Here is a 16,282-nt window from a genome sequence, read left to right on the forward strand (position 1 = left end):
TAGGAACAAGAGATCATTTGGGCATAAATGCAGGTAGTGTGAGTAGCTGGGTATAAAGGCATGTGTATGCAAATTCTATTCTGGGAGCTTCTTTTTCTCCACGAATAAGGGGAAGGTGAGGATGAGGCGAGTTATCATGGCAGGGGTATCAGATAATCCCCTAAGAGAGTGACAGATGAATTGACTAAAAACGTAGCACATAATTGCTGGAAAGCATTAAGAAGCTACCTGCACATTGCAACTATGAACTTGAAGTGAAATCAGTAAGCATGAGAGTGTGATTTTCTCTAGCCATGTTCAGCTACATATTTACATGTGTGAAGTAGGACAGAGAATTGGATTTAACCATTATTGGGGTTTATCCAACAATGTGTGATGAGAGAGCTCAACTGAACAACTGACCATGGAATTTAAGCTGGTGGGAAGGGGAGAAAGGATATAAAGGAAGTGAGAGATAAAGAGAAGGTGGTAGGGTCAACCACGTCCAATTGTTGGAGTTGGGTATTAGTTGGACTCAGCTGCAAAGATAGAAGTGGTGATTACAGAGGGTATGACTGAAATCAAGACTATGAAGGGGGGTATATTTTTTGTAAATGACAAGATCAGAGATATGACCTTGGGAGTGAGTGGCTGAGGTCATAATCATTGGAGTAGAGGAGATCAAAGAACTGAGAGACAAGGGGACTAGAATGACTCTGTAGGTGGATGTTAATATCACCATGAGTTATGACAAATAGTGTTGGAGAGAATGATCCAAGAGCTAAAATATTCAAGAACCTGGGTGGAGGAGAAGAGCCTGGCTAGACACAGGAGATAAATCTTGAAGGAGCTCTCAGTCTAGTTGGGGCAGACCTGCAAACAAATGTATATGTCATGTAGCCTGATGAGAGCCAGACACAACAGGGAAGTTGTGTCAATCTCTGTGGGGTCAAGAAAGGGTTCAGAGTCCAAATGACACTTGAGCTGGTGTGGGAGGCTTAATGGGTGTGCTCCCATGGAGACATGGTAGGAAAGGACATTTTATTTGGAAGGAACTTTACGTGCAGGGCTACAAAGGCATGAAAGAGTATGGGACACGTGGAGTGCCACAGTTGAGTTACTGTGGGGAAATTACTCATCTTCCCTGTCTCAGTTTCCTGTTTTGTAAAATGGGGATAGTATTGGTATCCACAGAGTAGGTGATGGTAAGAAGTGATCTATATAATATTTGTCATGGGCCCTATTGTAATCCTTTGGGCGTGTTCTTACTTGACTATTGAAAAAAATCCTATGAGATAGGTTCTGTTTTTATTAGTTCTGTTTTACAGAGAAAGAAGTTGAGTGCTAGGGGGTTGAGTAACTTGCCCAACATCATGTAACTGGTGAGAGGCAAGAGTTTGGACTCTTGGTCATATCAGTCAAATTGTAGGGCTCTTACTCAACTCCTAAGCTATAGTCAACCCCTAAGCTACTAGCACTTAGCTAGTACGAAATAAATGGTAGCCATTGTCACAATTACTAAAGTTTCTCACCCCTCAAATTGATGATTTTGTCACTTGCAGCTGGTTGAAGATCACCCCTACTATCTAATGAGTAGCAGTGACTATTTTTGGAGGGCCCTCATTTTCTACAATAGATTCAGATTGACAATCGCACTACTTTTGTTTCAACTGTTTGATTTTTGGAAACCAAGAGTGGGGAGAGATTTTTATCTCTTAGAAGATCAGTTGTTCTGAGCAGATGCAGTTGATGTGAGGGAGGAAGATCTGGGTTCACTGTACTCCTCTGATATCTGTGCACTGAACCCGGACAAAAGTCTCACACCCCAGCAGTTCACCTCTTGGGGGGATGGCAGCAAATCAGTGTTCACAGGAAAGAGGCATCATCCAAAGGGCAGATGACTGCCCCCAGTGTTCCCTGGGAGGCTGCTGAGAAAGAACCTTTGCCATTTATGGTGCCTGAGGAAACAGAACTCTTAAGAGCTGGCAACCCTTGATTGATCGATCGATTGATTGATTGATTCATTCATTCACTTAACAAATTGTTATTAAATGCCTACTATGTGCCAAACACTCATTTGGGCACTGAAGATAGTAGTGAAGAAAGCTGATGAGGTTTCTGCTTATGAAATTTACATATTTTGTAGGAGAAAACAAAGGTAACCAAATAATAATATGAATATATATCATTACAAACTCTCATGCCACAAAGAAAATTTACATGACATAAAAAGAGGGCTAGCTATCAGAAATATTTTCTGACTCTTCAAGGAAGCTGCTGGGGAGTCACTTCTTCCCTGAATTCATGAGGATAGCCCTGAAATTTTTGACAAAGGACAGACTGGCACCTCTAAGTTTGACCCTGTGAGTCATGCGCAGGGCCTGCCTGCCTGTTTTCTGGTCATGAAAAGTTGAAAATCCCCTAGCTTGAACCCCAGGCCTTCAGGGAAGGATTTCCTCCTACTTTGTGGAATGAAGCCAGTTTGTGGCCAGTGCAGCTTCTTATTAGTTCTGTTAGTGCTGCATCTCCCAGGATAGGCTTCAAGGCCAGTTCAATATTGTATATCAAATTGATACACAAGGTTGAAGTGTATGTTCAATGTTGTTCCTAGTAGTTTCTGTTTTCAAACTATAAGAGAACACTTTCTAGAAAATCACAGAGGTAGAAGAAGTAATTTGTTGAAGAATTGGGCTGAGGAAACAAGTTATAGAGGCAAAAGAAGGGCCCTTGGAGCTAGGGAATGAGGAAGGTAATGGTAATGCGCCTGGGGGTAGGGGGAGAAGGAAGGGAAAGTCCCCAGCATGCTCCTCGAAGGGAGAGCACCATCCCCAATAATTTCACTTTAATTACTCAACTAACATAATAAGAATAAAGGAAGTCAAACTGAAAGATGAGAATTCATTTCTTATTTGCTCATCAACAGTTGTCAAGTCTCGACCATGTACATTTTTTCTAGGTATTTGGATGTGCGTAACTTTTTTAAAAAAATATGTTTTTATTGATTTTTTCAGAGCGAAGAAGGGAGAGAGAAACATTGATGTGAGAGAGAAACATCAATTGGCTGCCTCCTGCACGCCCCCTACTGGGATCAAGCCCACAACCCAGACATGTGCCCTGATCCGGAATTGAACTGGGACCATTTAAATAATTTTAAAATTGAAAACTATTGGTTTTTTTTGCATGTACTTATTGCTTTATAAAACTCATTCTTTATTCCATTAATCCTCTTCAGTCCTCAACACACTATGTAAAGTAGGGAATCATTTTACACGTGAAGAAACCAAAATATATAATTTTTTTCTTCTTTGAATTATTTATTGTTTTATTTCTTGGAAGTTGGATAATAGTCATGAGTTCTTAATTCTGTGGCCTGATTACCTAAAAAGGTTAAATCCATTTTTACTGTTTTCTGGAAATATACCAATTTCATTACAGTCTGTCCAGAAATGAGTATTATCATTTTGAAAATGGCTACGTAATGTAAATTCTTGTATATCTTAAAATTCCAGTTACCTCTTTTGGTTTAATGTTAATCATAATTTCAGATGCTTGTTAATTGTACTTTCTATTTTGGATTTATTTGCTTGCTCATGTTGATTGCCTGTTTGAGAGGCTTTTATTGTATTAACCCTTTGCCTACCTTGACTCTTGTTTTTCTTTTTATTGCATAGAAGTTGGGATTAACATGCAACTGACTCTATTAAACTTTTCCTTATTATTTTTCTACATTCCATCAGAAGAAAGAAAGCGCTGACAAATATAGAATTGTGTTTTAGGCTTTTAAAAATTATATTTTTATAATATTTTCCAACTCTAAGAGTAATGCATCCTTTTTAGAAATTTGGAATATACAAAAAAAAATATTAAAAATGAAACCACATTACTCTATCATCCATGGTGTTTCTTTTTCTTTCTCTTTCTCACATGCATGTTTGAAAAAATATATTTTTCTGTATTTGGATAGTATGTACTGCTTATAACCCATTTTTATATTAACATTCTATGATTAAACTTTCATATTTTATTAAATACTCTTTGATAATAAATAATTATAAAAAATCTGTCTAGAGTCTATTTTGCGATTAACTGACTCCTCTCTCCCTCAAGTTCCTATATATATGTCCCCAAACCAATGACTAAACAATCCCTTCTTCCTAGATTTATCTGTGGTATCTGCTTTATCTTTCTAGCATGTTCTTATCTATAAGGTCTATTTCTAGACTGTCTGTGCTGTTCATGGACCCAGGACACTGCACAGGTCTCTTTTTCCAAACCCTTGGGGCTTTCTGGATTGAGCCCTAGCCTAGGCCAGGGCCCACACTGGAGGCTAGCACAAGTTACATCTTGTTAATTTTTAACCCTGCCCTTGTTTTTCTTATTGGAAAACAGCTCTTATTTCCTTTTTTATTGCCTATGCAGATGGTTTCTCCTCATCCTGAGAATAATGAGCCTTGGCTGCCAGCCCCAATAAAGCAAGTGTCCCTCCCATGAAGAATAGTGCTGGGTCCTGAAGACATGGAGGCCCTGTAGCCCCAGGGGGATTAACCAGAGCAGGTAAGAAACACCTGGAAGCAGCACAGGGGAACACCCCTGAATAAAAATGGTGTCGCAGCGTGTGTGGACAGGTGTCGCAGCGTTTCAGTGTCTGGCTGCAGCTTTGCTGTTTCCTTCATGCATTTTTGTTTTGTTTTAAGTTGGTTCACTGAGGGGTGGGGATAGTTCGTTTGTCTATTTCTATACCCTGTAATACAAGATTTGAAGTTATTCTGTAAATCAGCCCCCTTTTTCGAACGCCACTATGTGCCATGTCCTGCATCTGATGTACAGGCAACGGTGGGTAGACTGGGGCCGGAGGTGGGATCCTCAGTTTGGCTGGGATTTTCTTCCTGTTGGTTCAGTGTTGACTTGTTCTCTGTGATAACATGAGTTGTTATTGTATTCTTCCAGAAGTCTGATGGGGATCGTAAGGATTCATTGGTACGGTTGGTTCCCTTTGTTCAATAATCCTTTACTGAGTGCTCCCTTTTTTCTAGCACTGTACTGGGCACTGGAGTTTCAGAAATAAGCCAGGAGGCAGAATAGTCTAAAAGGGAAGTGGGCTCCCCTGGAGGTAGAAGCAGAAGGTCATGCTGCCCGATTGCCAGACAAATGGACTAGGGAAGAAATTGCAGCAGTGTAAAGGCCTGGAAGCTTAAGGAATCAGACTGGGGTATGATGGGAAAATTCAGCACTTGGTGTATTTTCCCAAAGAATATGGGGAGACAAAAAGTTGCTACTTCTTTCCTTCAATTTGGGCTGCTGAGATGAAACTTCTTCAGTCCCTGTCTCTAGAGCAGCTTGAGAGACGAGAAAAGGTCTTGAAGCTTGAAGTGCTTATGAGACGCTCCAGCCAGCTGGTGGATGTGGGGCCTCAACCGAGGGTGGTGTTCAAGGGAGTTGGGAGGGTTCAGGTGAGTGCCTTGAGGCCAGGATGGGGCACAGATGCTAAAGGCGGGGGCTGTCTTAAAGTTGCAGGACTGCGTTGTGCCTGGCTGTTTGGCTGACCTCCTGTTCCCCGGGAAACTCAACCTTGGAGAGTGGGTGCTGGCAAAAAGCTGAACACTAGTCCCTTCTGAGCCTCTGCTCTCCAGGCAGTGGGTCAGGTCCGTCTCCCAACTCCACTCTTTCCAAATCACTCATGCAATTCAAAAATTATTTTGATTAAAAAGTCTCAGTTTCTTCAGCTATAAATGGTGCTAATAAAAATGTGCCTCCTTATCTCACAGGCTCTGCTGGGTCTCATAAGTGTAATGACTGTGGAAGGGCTGCCTGAGTGGCAAACTGTACACACAGGTCAAGGCTGCTCTAGTGCTGATGGTAAGGGTGGTTTTTCTGTGATTGTCCGGCAGATTGAGATGTCTCTCTAGCGATCCTGATTTCTGAATCCAGTTTGGTCAACACTGACTTTTCACTGTCTTCTATCACTGACACCTGTCAAAGATCATGAACCTTTAGAATCAGAGAGACCTGGGTTGGAATCCTGGTTCTATACTGATTAGCTACAGACTTTGGAGAAGCCCTGTAACCTTGCTAACCTCTAGGTTCTTTATTTCCTTAAATGGGGTATTTAATATCTACCCCATAGTGTTATAGTAAAAGATGTATGAGAGATTGCAGGTAAAGTGCCGACTTTCTCTTCTTCTCTAGTTCTTTTTTGGCTGTCATAGTCATGACATTAGCTGTGTTGGATGGCTGAAGAAATTGAGTTTCTTAGTTTTCCGAGAATACAACAAGCCTTTTTCCTCATTTTTTGATTTCAAGTTTGAATTCTCCCTCTGTGTACATTTCATCACTTTCAAAACCCAAGGCAGGAACCCATCGTCCCCAGTGCCACTGGTTCCTGAGGTCTGGGGTGGTGGGAAGTGCTGCTTGGTTGGTACTGCCAGTGGATTCCAAGAATGGTCTGGACATCAATGAAATTAGAGTCTCAGATGAAGGACCTGAAGCTCAGATTCATGAATGATGGCCAGCACTCCACTCTGGCATTGTTCACTGTCCCGTGTCACCACTACATGGCTCTTACGCCGGGGGGGCTGCTCTCTGGTCTCTGTTCAGAACAACTCCTGTGTCTTTACATTTACACAGTTCAAAGCCCAATAATACCACCCTTGTTTGGTCCTCCCAGCACTTCGTAAATGAGATAAGGAAGAGATGATTACAGAAACTTCGGGGTAGAGAGGTTAAATGACTTATCCAGTCACCAAGAATGGGAATGAGAACCCAGGTTTCCTGAATACCCTACCACCTTGTCCCTAGTATCCTTAGGAGCAGGCTCCATGGGAAGGAACTGGAGATCCCTAGCAGGTTAACAAAAGCCTGGGAGTGGTTCCTTACACTCATTATAGTAAATAAACCCATTTATTTAGGAAAGAGCTTAACATTTTTCAAAAGACACAGACATTGTTTGATGTCAAAGTGCTTTCATCTTCCATTCAGTTACACAATAAATTCTGGGTAAACAAAGTAGTTCTTTACCTAGATATGAAAGGGACTATTCATGCTTTATTTTCTTAGTCAAATTTATTTTCTAGAATTTTCAGCCGTTCTGTACAGGATGTAGTGTAAAGGACATGGATTATGGAATCAAGTGTACTTGCATTTGAACCTCAGTGCTGCCACTTGCTCAGCACTGTGATCCTAGGCACTTCTCTAGCTAATCTATAAACTGGAGAATAGAATACCATGGCTAGTGATGGTCAGGGCTCTCCACAGCTCAGGAGATGTTCCTTCCTACGAGACTGTCATATACATGGTGCCTGCTGGAGTTGTATATCACAGTGACCCTGGTTTATGATGACATTAAATGAAATCACATCTTGTGTGCTTAATTCATCTTTGTTTTCATTTCTTGAATTGGTCACTTGTCTGCTATCTTACCAAGATTTCCTGTCCTTTACCATGAGGTAAGCCAGCTCCCCAACACTTGACAGCACTCTCATGAGAGCCACTCCATAAAACTGAATGCTGCGTCTGGAGCTTCCCTTGCTGTCCTCACCCAGGAATCCAATGCCACCTAGAGAGATGCATCACAAAGTTGTGACATTGCCTATGGCAAGAGATCTCTGTCTAGCAATTTTAAAAGGATTCTGGCCCCTTTATGATTTTGGGAGTTTGGGTTCTTATGATGCAGACCAGTTAGCTTGCTCTTCCTTTTCTTCTAGTTTTTCAAGCATGCATGACTTCATTTAACAGATAGTATAAGGCCCTAAGGACTGAATGATGTGTGAGATGTGATTCCTGACCTCAGGAAGCTCAGAGTGCAGTTGGAAAGCTAGACTAAGACAAGAGGAAACTAAGGTTCAAAGTGTGAAAAGGAATCGCAGAGAGCACAGGCAGAGAGGGAATGTCTGAGAACTGTTCTCTATATTCGAAACCCAAACTGAGAGTGACATTTTATTTATTTTTTCATTTCGTTTCATTTCATTTCATTTCATTTCATTTCATTTCATTTCATTTCATTTCATTTCATTTCATTTCATTTCATTGTTTCATAAGAGCTGCAGACCTGGTGGAATTCAAATCTTGTTACTCTAAATCCATTGCTCTGTCCATTACCCTGCCTCTATCTTGCCAGTCACACTTGTAGATTTTCTTTCCATAAATTTTTGCCTTGTCTTTCTTTTTTTAGGCTTGTCTTCCGCTCACAACAGAGTGGCTCCCTTGAATGCATCTTTCATTATGATTCACACCAACTTGAAGAAAAAATTCAGCTGCTGTGTGCTGGCCTTTCTCCTGTTTGCAGTCATCTGTATATGGAAGGAGAAGAAGAAAGGGAGTTACTATGATTTCCTTAAAATACAAACCAAGGAATTCCGGGTGATGAGGAGTCTGGAGAAACTTACCATGGGGTCTGGGTCCCAGTCTGCAATTTCCAGCAGCACCCAGGACCTCCACAAGGGCAGCCAGACCCTCAGCAGTCCTAAAGACCCATCCAAGACCAAACTAGAGCCCTTCTTCCAGGTGTGGAACAAAGACAGCTCTTCTAAAAACCTTATCCCCAGGCTGCGGAAGATCTGGAGGAATTATCTGAGCATGAACAAATACAATGTGTCCTACAAGGGGCCAGGTCCTGGTGTCAAGTTCAGTGCAGAGGCCCTGTGCTGTCACCTTCGGGACCAAGTGAACGTATCCATGGTAGAGACCACAGATTTTCCCTTCAATACCTCTGAATGGGAGGGTTACCTGCCCAAGGAGAGCATTAGGACCAAGGCTGGGCCATGGGGCAGGTGTGCTGTCGTCTCATCAGCGGGATCTCTGAAGTCTTCTCAACTGGGCAAAGAAATAGGTGGGTTCTGTAGTGTTAAGACTGTTATCTGAACGCGAGATTGCTACCTCATCTTGAGTAGCTGAGCATACAGACAAGACTGGAGACTGTGGAAAGTCTCTGTGGACTAGCAGAGGAAGCCAAAGTCAGTGTTTTGCAATTGCCTGTGAGCCAGAGGTGCCTCAGTGGCAGCTAAAAGGATGGGGGTCGAGTCTCCCAGCATCTTTACCAGTTAGAATAGCTTTATTTTTATCTGTTTTAAATATTACTATTCTGAAAGTTTTATTTGAAAGGAGAGTTCTACTGATACAAAGAAGCAAAATGCTATAATTGACATTTAAAAATAATTGAAGGACAGATCTCTATCTTCAGGTTCTGAAATTTGGAGCTTTTCTCTTTTGGCCACAACTGCCTGGGTAATTTTAAGCTTTTCTGTTGGAAAAGAATGAATTAAAACAGGAATTATTTCTTTCCTAGTACCCACCTGGCACCATACCCAGTTATTACAATATTATTGACTGTATCCCCTATGCTGTACTTTACATCCCATGACTGTTTTGTAACTACTACTTTTTGCTTCTTAATCCCTTTGCCTTTTTTATCCAGGTCCCTAACCCCATCCCATCTGGAAACCCTCAGTTTGTTCTCTGTATTTATGAGTCTGTTTCTGCTTTGTTTGTTTGTTTATTCTGTTCTTTAGATTTCACATATAACTGAGATCATAATGTATTTGTCTTTCTCTGTCTGAGTTATTTCACTTAGAGGGTATATTTCAATACCCTCTAGGTCGATCCATGTTGTCATAAATGATAAGATTTCTTTCTTTTTTTTTAATGACCAAGTAATATTCCACTGTATATATGTGCCACTTCTTTATCCAGTTATCTATTGATGGGCACTTAGGCTGCTTCCATATCTTGGCTACTATAAATAATGCTGCATTGAATGTAGGGGTGCATATACTTTTCAAATTAGTGTTTTGGATTTCTTTGTATAAATACTTAGAAGTATAATTTCTGGGTCATAAGGTAGTTCTATTTTTAAGGACCTTATATACTGTTTTCCATAGTGGCTGCACCAATTTGCAGTCTCACCAACAGTGCATGAGGGTTCCCTTTTCTCCATATTTTTGCCACCACTTACTGATTATTGGTTTATTGATAATAGCCATTCTGACAGGTGTGAAATTATATCTCATTGTGGTTTTAATTTGCATTTCTCTGATGATTATTGATGTTTAGCATCTTTTCATATGTGTATGGGGCCACCTATATGTCTTCTTAGGAGGAATGTCTAGTCATGTCCTCTGCCCATGTTCTTTTTTTTTTTTATTATTTAATTTTGTTACAGATGTTTCTCCTTTTCCCCCCCACTGCTTCCCCCCTCCCCCTCCCTCCCTGTCCTGTCCCCAGCTTTGTTGTCCATGTCCATTGTTCATGCATACATGCATATAAGTCTGTGGTTTATCTCTCCCCCACTAACCCCTCTTCTGGGGATTGTCAGTCTGTACCCCACTTCCATGTCTCTGGGACTACCCCCTTCCTCAGACTGTTATGTTCATTATATTCCACAAATAAGTGAGATCATATGATACTTGTCTTTCTCTGTTTGGCTTATTTCGCTTAGGATAATGCTTTCCAGGTCCCTCCATGTAGTCTCAAAGGATAAGAGATCTTTCTTTCTTACAGCTGCATAGTATTCCATTGTGTATATGTACCACCGCTTTTTTATCCATTCGTCTAATGATGGACACTTGGGCTGTTTCCAGATCTTAGCTATTGTAAATAGTGCTGCTACAAACATGGGGGTACATATATTCTTTCTGATTGGTGTTTCAGGCTTCTTAGGGTATATTCCTAGAAGTGGGATCACTGGGTCAAATGGAAGTTCAATTTTTAATTTTTTGAGGTAACACCATAGTGTTTTCCATAGTGGCTGCACCCTCGCCAACACTTGTTGTTTGATGATTTGTTGATGGTGGCCATTCTGACAGGTGTGAGGTGATACCTCATTGTTGTTTTAATTTGCATCTCTCTAATGATTAGTGATGTTGAGCATTTCTTCATATATCTCTTAGCCATTTGTATATCCTGTTTGGAGAGGTGTCTATTTAGTTCCTCTGCCCATTTTTTAATTGGGTTCTTTGTCTTCCTTTTGTTGAGTTGTATGAGCACTGTGTATATATTGGAAATTAATCCCTTATCTGATATATCATAGGCAATTATGCTCTCCCATACAGTAGATAGCCTTTCTGTTTTGATGATTGTATCTTTCGCTGTGCAGAAGCTTTTGAATTTGATGTAGTCCCATGTGTTCATTTTCTCCTTTGTTTCTATTGCCTTAGGTGATGTATCAGTGAAAATTCTGCTGCGTATAATGTCTGAAATTTTGTTGCCTGCAGTTTCTTCTAGGATTTTTATGGATTCATGAGTCACATTTAAGTCTTTTATCCATTTTGAGTTTATTCTTGTGTAGGGTGTAAGTTGATGGTCTAGTTTCATTTTTATGCATGTAGCTGTCCAATTTTCCCAACACCATTTTTTTTTTTTTTTTATGAATTTTTATTTAATTATTTATTTTTTTGTTACAGATATTTTACCTTTTTACCCCATTGGCACCCCCCACCCCACCCCCCCTCCACCCTGTCCCCGGCTTAGTTGTCCATGTCCATTGGTCATGCATACATGCATATAAGTTCTGTGGTTTATCTCTTCCCACCCCCCCCACCCCCCATCCCCTCTTCTGAGGGATGTCAGTCTGTGCCCTACTTCCATGTGTCTGGGTCTACTGTATTCCTCAGACTGTTATGTTCATTATATTCCGTATATAAGTGAGATCATGTGGTATTTGTCTTTTTCTGCTTGGCTTCTTTCACCGACACCATTTGTTAAAGAGGCTGTCCTTACTCCACTTTGGTATGCTCTTGTCACCTTTGTCAAATATTAATTGAGCGTATTGCCTTGCTCTGCCCATTTTCTAATGGGTTGGTTTGTTTGTTTGTTTTTGGTGTTAAGTTGTATGACTTCCTTATGTATTTTGGATATTAACTCCTTATTGGATGTATCATTTGCAAATACCTTCTCCCAATCAGTAGCTTGTCTTTGTGTTTTTTTTTTGATGGTTTCCTTTGTTGTGCAAAACCTTTTTAGTTTGATGTAGATCCATTTGTTTATTTAGTTTTTTTTTTGTTTGTTTCCCTTGCCTGAGGAGATATATCAAAAAAAAAAAAAAATACTAAGAGCAATATCAGAGAGTTTACTGTCTATGTTTTTTTCTAAGATTTTTATGGTTTCAGGTCTTACATTTAGGTCATTAATTCATTTTGAGTTTACTCTTGTGTATGGTGTAAGAAGGTGTCCTAATTTTATTTTTTCCCATGTATTTGTCCAGTTTTCCCAACATCATTTGTTGAATAGACTGTCTTTACCCCATTGTATATTCTTGCCTCCTTTGTCATAGATTAACTGACCATAAAGGTGTGGGTTTATTTCTGGGCTGTTTATTCTGTTCCATTGATTTACATGTCTGTTTTTATGCCAATACTATGCTGTTTTTATTACTATGGCCTTGAAGTATAGTTTGATATCAGGTAGTGTGATACTACCAACTTTGTTCTTCTTTCTCAAGATTGCTGTGGCTGTTCAGGGTCTTTTGTGGTTCCATATAAATTTTAGAATTATTTGTTCTAGTTCTGTGAAAAAATGCCATTGGTATTTTGATAGAAATTCCATTGAATCTATGGATTGCTTTGGGTGGTATGGAAGTTTTATGGATGTTAGTTCTTCCTATTCATGAGCATGGTATATGCTTACATTTATTTGTATCTTCAATTTTTTTCTTCAATGTCTTATAATTTTTTTGAGTACAAGTCTTTTACCTTCTTGGTTAAATTAATTTCCAGGTTTTTTTTTTTAGATGTAATTGTGAATGGGATTGTTTTCCTAATATCTCTTTCTGATAGTTCATTATTGGTGTATAAAAACGCAACCAATTTCTGAATATTTATTTTGTATCCTGTGGCTTTACTGAATCCATTTATCAGTTTTAGTAGTTTTTCAGTGGAATCATTAAGGTTCTTTTTATATAGTTCCATGTCATCTGCTAATAATGACAGGAATTTTTAATTTGAGTACTGTGGAGTACCTTCAGCGGGTTCATGAATCCCTAAAATTGCGTGCAAAATATCTGTGGATAAGGTATGTATAATGTGTGTGTATATGTGTACGTTGATGTGTGCATTTTTCTAGAAAGAACATCCAGGGCTTTCAGTTGATTCTCAGAGGGGTATGCGATCCCCAAAGAGGATTAAAGTCACTGGTCAGAATATACAAATTTGCTTTTCTCGACATCCTTTATAGTTGATAAAGATACAAAGTCTATCCATCCTGTAAACATGTACAACACAGAGCTGCAGGTTTGCTTAAGACTCTGTAGTTCCCTTATTTTGAGAGAATGTGTTTTCCATTATTATGAAATGAATCAGGCTAAAGAAAGCAAAGCACAGGAAGGATTGCTGTTGGTCAGTCTCTGGAAGGTACTGGAGCAGGTGAGGTCATATGTCTCCTTTTTAATTTCTTGCATAAGACTGCCAGGAAAAATGGTCTGAAACCAAGTACAGGCTCTCAAAAGAAGAAAAGTAGACCCACATTGGATTCTCTGGAGCAGGAAAAAAGTGATGAGATCAGATTTTGTACCTCCACCAATAGGCAGCACTTACTGTATAATAAACGCTGCCAAGATAACCAGCCTCACCTCTGCTTTTGCTTTTTTGGTTTCTTTTGGACTGCGTTTTCTAGAAACTACTTGTGATTGATTTTGTTCATCCATAATGGAACTCAATTTCTTTCTTTCTTCCCCATTTTTGCTCTATCGTGGTAATATTTAGAACATTCTAGGTGTTAGCGGATCTTCTTCTTCATGGCAAATTATCAGTGTCTGCCTGGCTGGGATTGTGTTGAAGTTGAAGGCAGAGTCTGATACTTTCATGAATTGGAAATATGCTATTTATTTTTATGCACTCCATAAAAGTTTGATGTGATTTAACCAACATGAATTAAAATAATATCTTTTGCCCAGCTGGTGTGGCTCAGTGATTAAGCGTTGACCCATGCACTGAGAGGTCGTGGGTTCGATCCCCAGTCAGGGCACATGTCCATGTTGTGGGCCAAACCCCCAGTGAGGGGGCATGCAGGAGGCCGATTGATGTTCTCTCTTACCGATGTCTCCATCTCTCTCTCTCCTTCTCCCTTCCTCTCTCTCTAAAATCAATAGAGAAAAAAAATTTAAAAAAAAATCTCTTTCTATAGACTGTAGTTATAAATTTAAATATGTATTCTATGGAAGAACTTTGATCCTGAGACATAAAAAAATTGCATGTTAGTCTTCAAGTGTTCTGCCTTATAAAGGATATATCCTCTGGGCATTTAGTGTAATACATATTTTAAGGAATTCATTCATTTATTCTTTTATTCATTCATGGATTTCTCAATAATACTAAATAGGAACAAAGAATACAAAGAGAAATGGGAAAGGAAAGGCCCTTTGTTGAAGGCCTGTGAGTACCAGGCAGCATGCCAGGCCCACAGCCTTTCCACTATGCCTGGGATTTGTCTAGTCTATTCCCAGCTATTGAACATATCAGATGGTTTCAAATGATGTGCTCTTACCAATAGCATGTTGACACAGTTTGGGGGTAAATAATATCAGTGACTGTCCCTGCCCTCTCATGGGGAAATATCCTCAGGAATGAGACTAGAAGACCAAAGTAACATAAGTTTTATGGCTCTTTTTTTTTTGTCCATTGCAAAATTGTTTGCCAGAGGGATTGTAATAATGTACTGTGTCTCTAGCAGCCAATGGGGTGCTCAGTCATTTTCAATTATTTTTGATAGGTATCTATGTAAAGTATCTTAGATTTGTTTGGATTTTCATTTCAAACAATAGCATATTTAACAAAATATTATAACCAATAGACATGATGCTTACTGTGCACCAGCTGTGTACCTAACATGCCTTGCTTGCTCTTTTCATCTTCCCAGCAATACTGGGAGGTAGATAAGTTCGCTGTTCCCATTTTACTGATGGGCTAAGCATTGAAGCCTGAAGAGGCTATACAACCGGTTAACAGCAGACTGGGACTTGAACCCTGATCATTGACTTAAAGGCCCTCATACTTAGCCCTTCAGCCCTTGTGCCTCATAGTGACTCTGGATTTGTAATAAACATTGGTACGATGTATTCCTTGTTGGGTTAAGAAAAGTCCCTGGATATTCTTGCTTACTTGTTCTCCTAGAGGAAAGAAGAAGAGCATTCCAGTTGAGGAAAAACAAAGGAAACAAGGGCTGCATGGGAAAAAGTGCAGAGTGCATTTGGGCATCATAGATAATGCTGTGTAGCTGAGCTGTGGGTTCTTGCTGGCTCTAGAGGGCTGAGGAATGAGGCCAGAGCTCAGCTCTTAGAGACTGTTGAAGGTCACAAGAAGGACTTTGGGTTTTATTTCTTAAGTCATGGAGAGACCTAAAAGGCCTTTGAGCAAGTGAGTGATGGGATCGTGGACATTTGGGGAGATCTCACTTCTCTGTGGGTACTGCTATACCATCTCTCCCTGATCAGGGGCTACTGCCATAACCAGGTGAGATGGACCAGGCCTGTCTGAGCAGCAGTAGTGGAAAGAGTAGGTCTGTCCAAGGGGCATGGAGTCGGGGCAGGTGGAGTTCTTTGGCAGAGCGAGGACTGAGAATACACCCTTAGAATGAGAACCTCAGCGCTGGCCAGTTTGGCTCAGTGGTTGAGCATTGGCCTGCGGACCAGAGAGTCCCGGTTCAATTCCCACTAGGGGCACATACCATGAAAAAAAGAGAGGGAAAAAAAAAAAAAAGAGAGAACCTCAGAGAGCATGATTGTTTATGTTGGGGCTCAGAAAACTTTTTCTCTAAGGGACCAGAGAGTAAATATTTTTGGTTTTCCAATGAAACTTGACAGAAATAGAGGACTGGTCAGATTTGGCCTGTGGGCCATAGTTTGCCAACCCTGACTAAAAGGTCTGAGCCGGTGGGAGATCACATCCACAACAGAAGGCCAACATAGAGCAAAATGGCTTTATTGCATGCTCCTGGGTGCAGGTGGGCTGAGCTGAAAAGGGTTCAGCCTTGAATCAGGGTTGGGGTGTTGGTTATATACTCTACTTTTAGCTTCCGGCAGTTCCTGCTGGTGTACTCTGTCTGGCCCAGTGTCCACTTTGCAGTAGGACTGGTATGGTATCTTGTCCAGCATCTGCTGGGTTATCCATTGCCTTGCGGATAATCCAGATAATCCTTATCCACACTCAACAAAAGGCTGAGCAAAGGTCATGCAAGCAACACATTTTTCACCGTTTCCAGTTTCCACCTTTTGCAAGCTTTTACCTTTACCCTTTAAAATGTTACTAGCCCTTTCACTGACCTATAGGTCTGATTTCCCTAACCAGAGTCAGAATGTAGTCTTCCACAATGGTTATAGATT

The 16,282-nt window shown here is 40.4% G+C and overlaps 1 protein-coding gene across 13 annotated transcripts in view; it reads left to right on the top strand.

The window, feature by feature from the left end:
- ST6GAL1 (ST6 beta-galactoside alpha-2,6-sialyltransferase 1) overlaps positions 1-16,282 on the top strand; it is a 119,617-nt gene that overhangs the window by 76,083 nt on the left and 27,252 nt on the right. For all 13 annotated transcript variants that reach the window (XM_036242560.1, XM_036242562.1, XM_036242559.1 and 10 more), the window contains 2 exons: positions 4,399-4,533; positions 8,147-8,803. In XM_036242560.1, coding sequence (XP_036098453.1) covers positions 8,197-8,803 — 607 coding nt within the window. In that variant the 5' untranslated portion in view covers positions 4,399-4,533; positions 8,147-8,196. The remainder of the gene's footprint in view (positions 1-4,398; positions 4,534-8,146; positions 8,804-16,282) is intronic.

The sequence above is a fragment of the Molossus molossus genome, unplaced genomic scaffold, assembly GCF_014108415.1.
Source record: "Molossus molossus isolate mMolMol1 unplaced genomic scaffold, mMolMol1.p scaffold_m16_p_5, whole genome shotgun sequence".
In the NCBI taxonomy this organism is placed as follows: domain Eukaryota; kingdom Metazoa; phylum Chordata; class Mammalia; order Chiroptera; family Molossidae; genus Molossus; species Molossus molossus.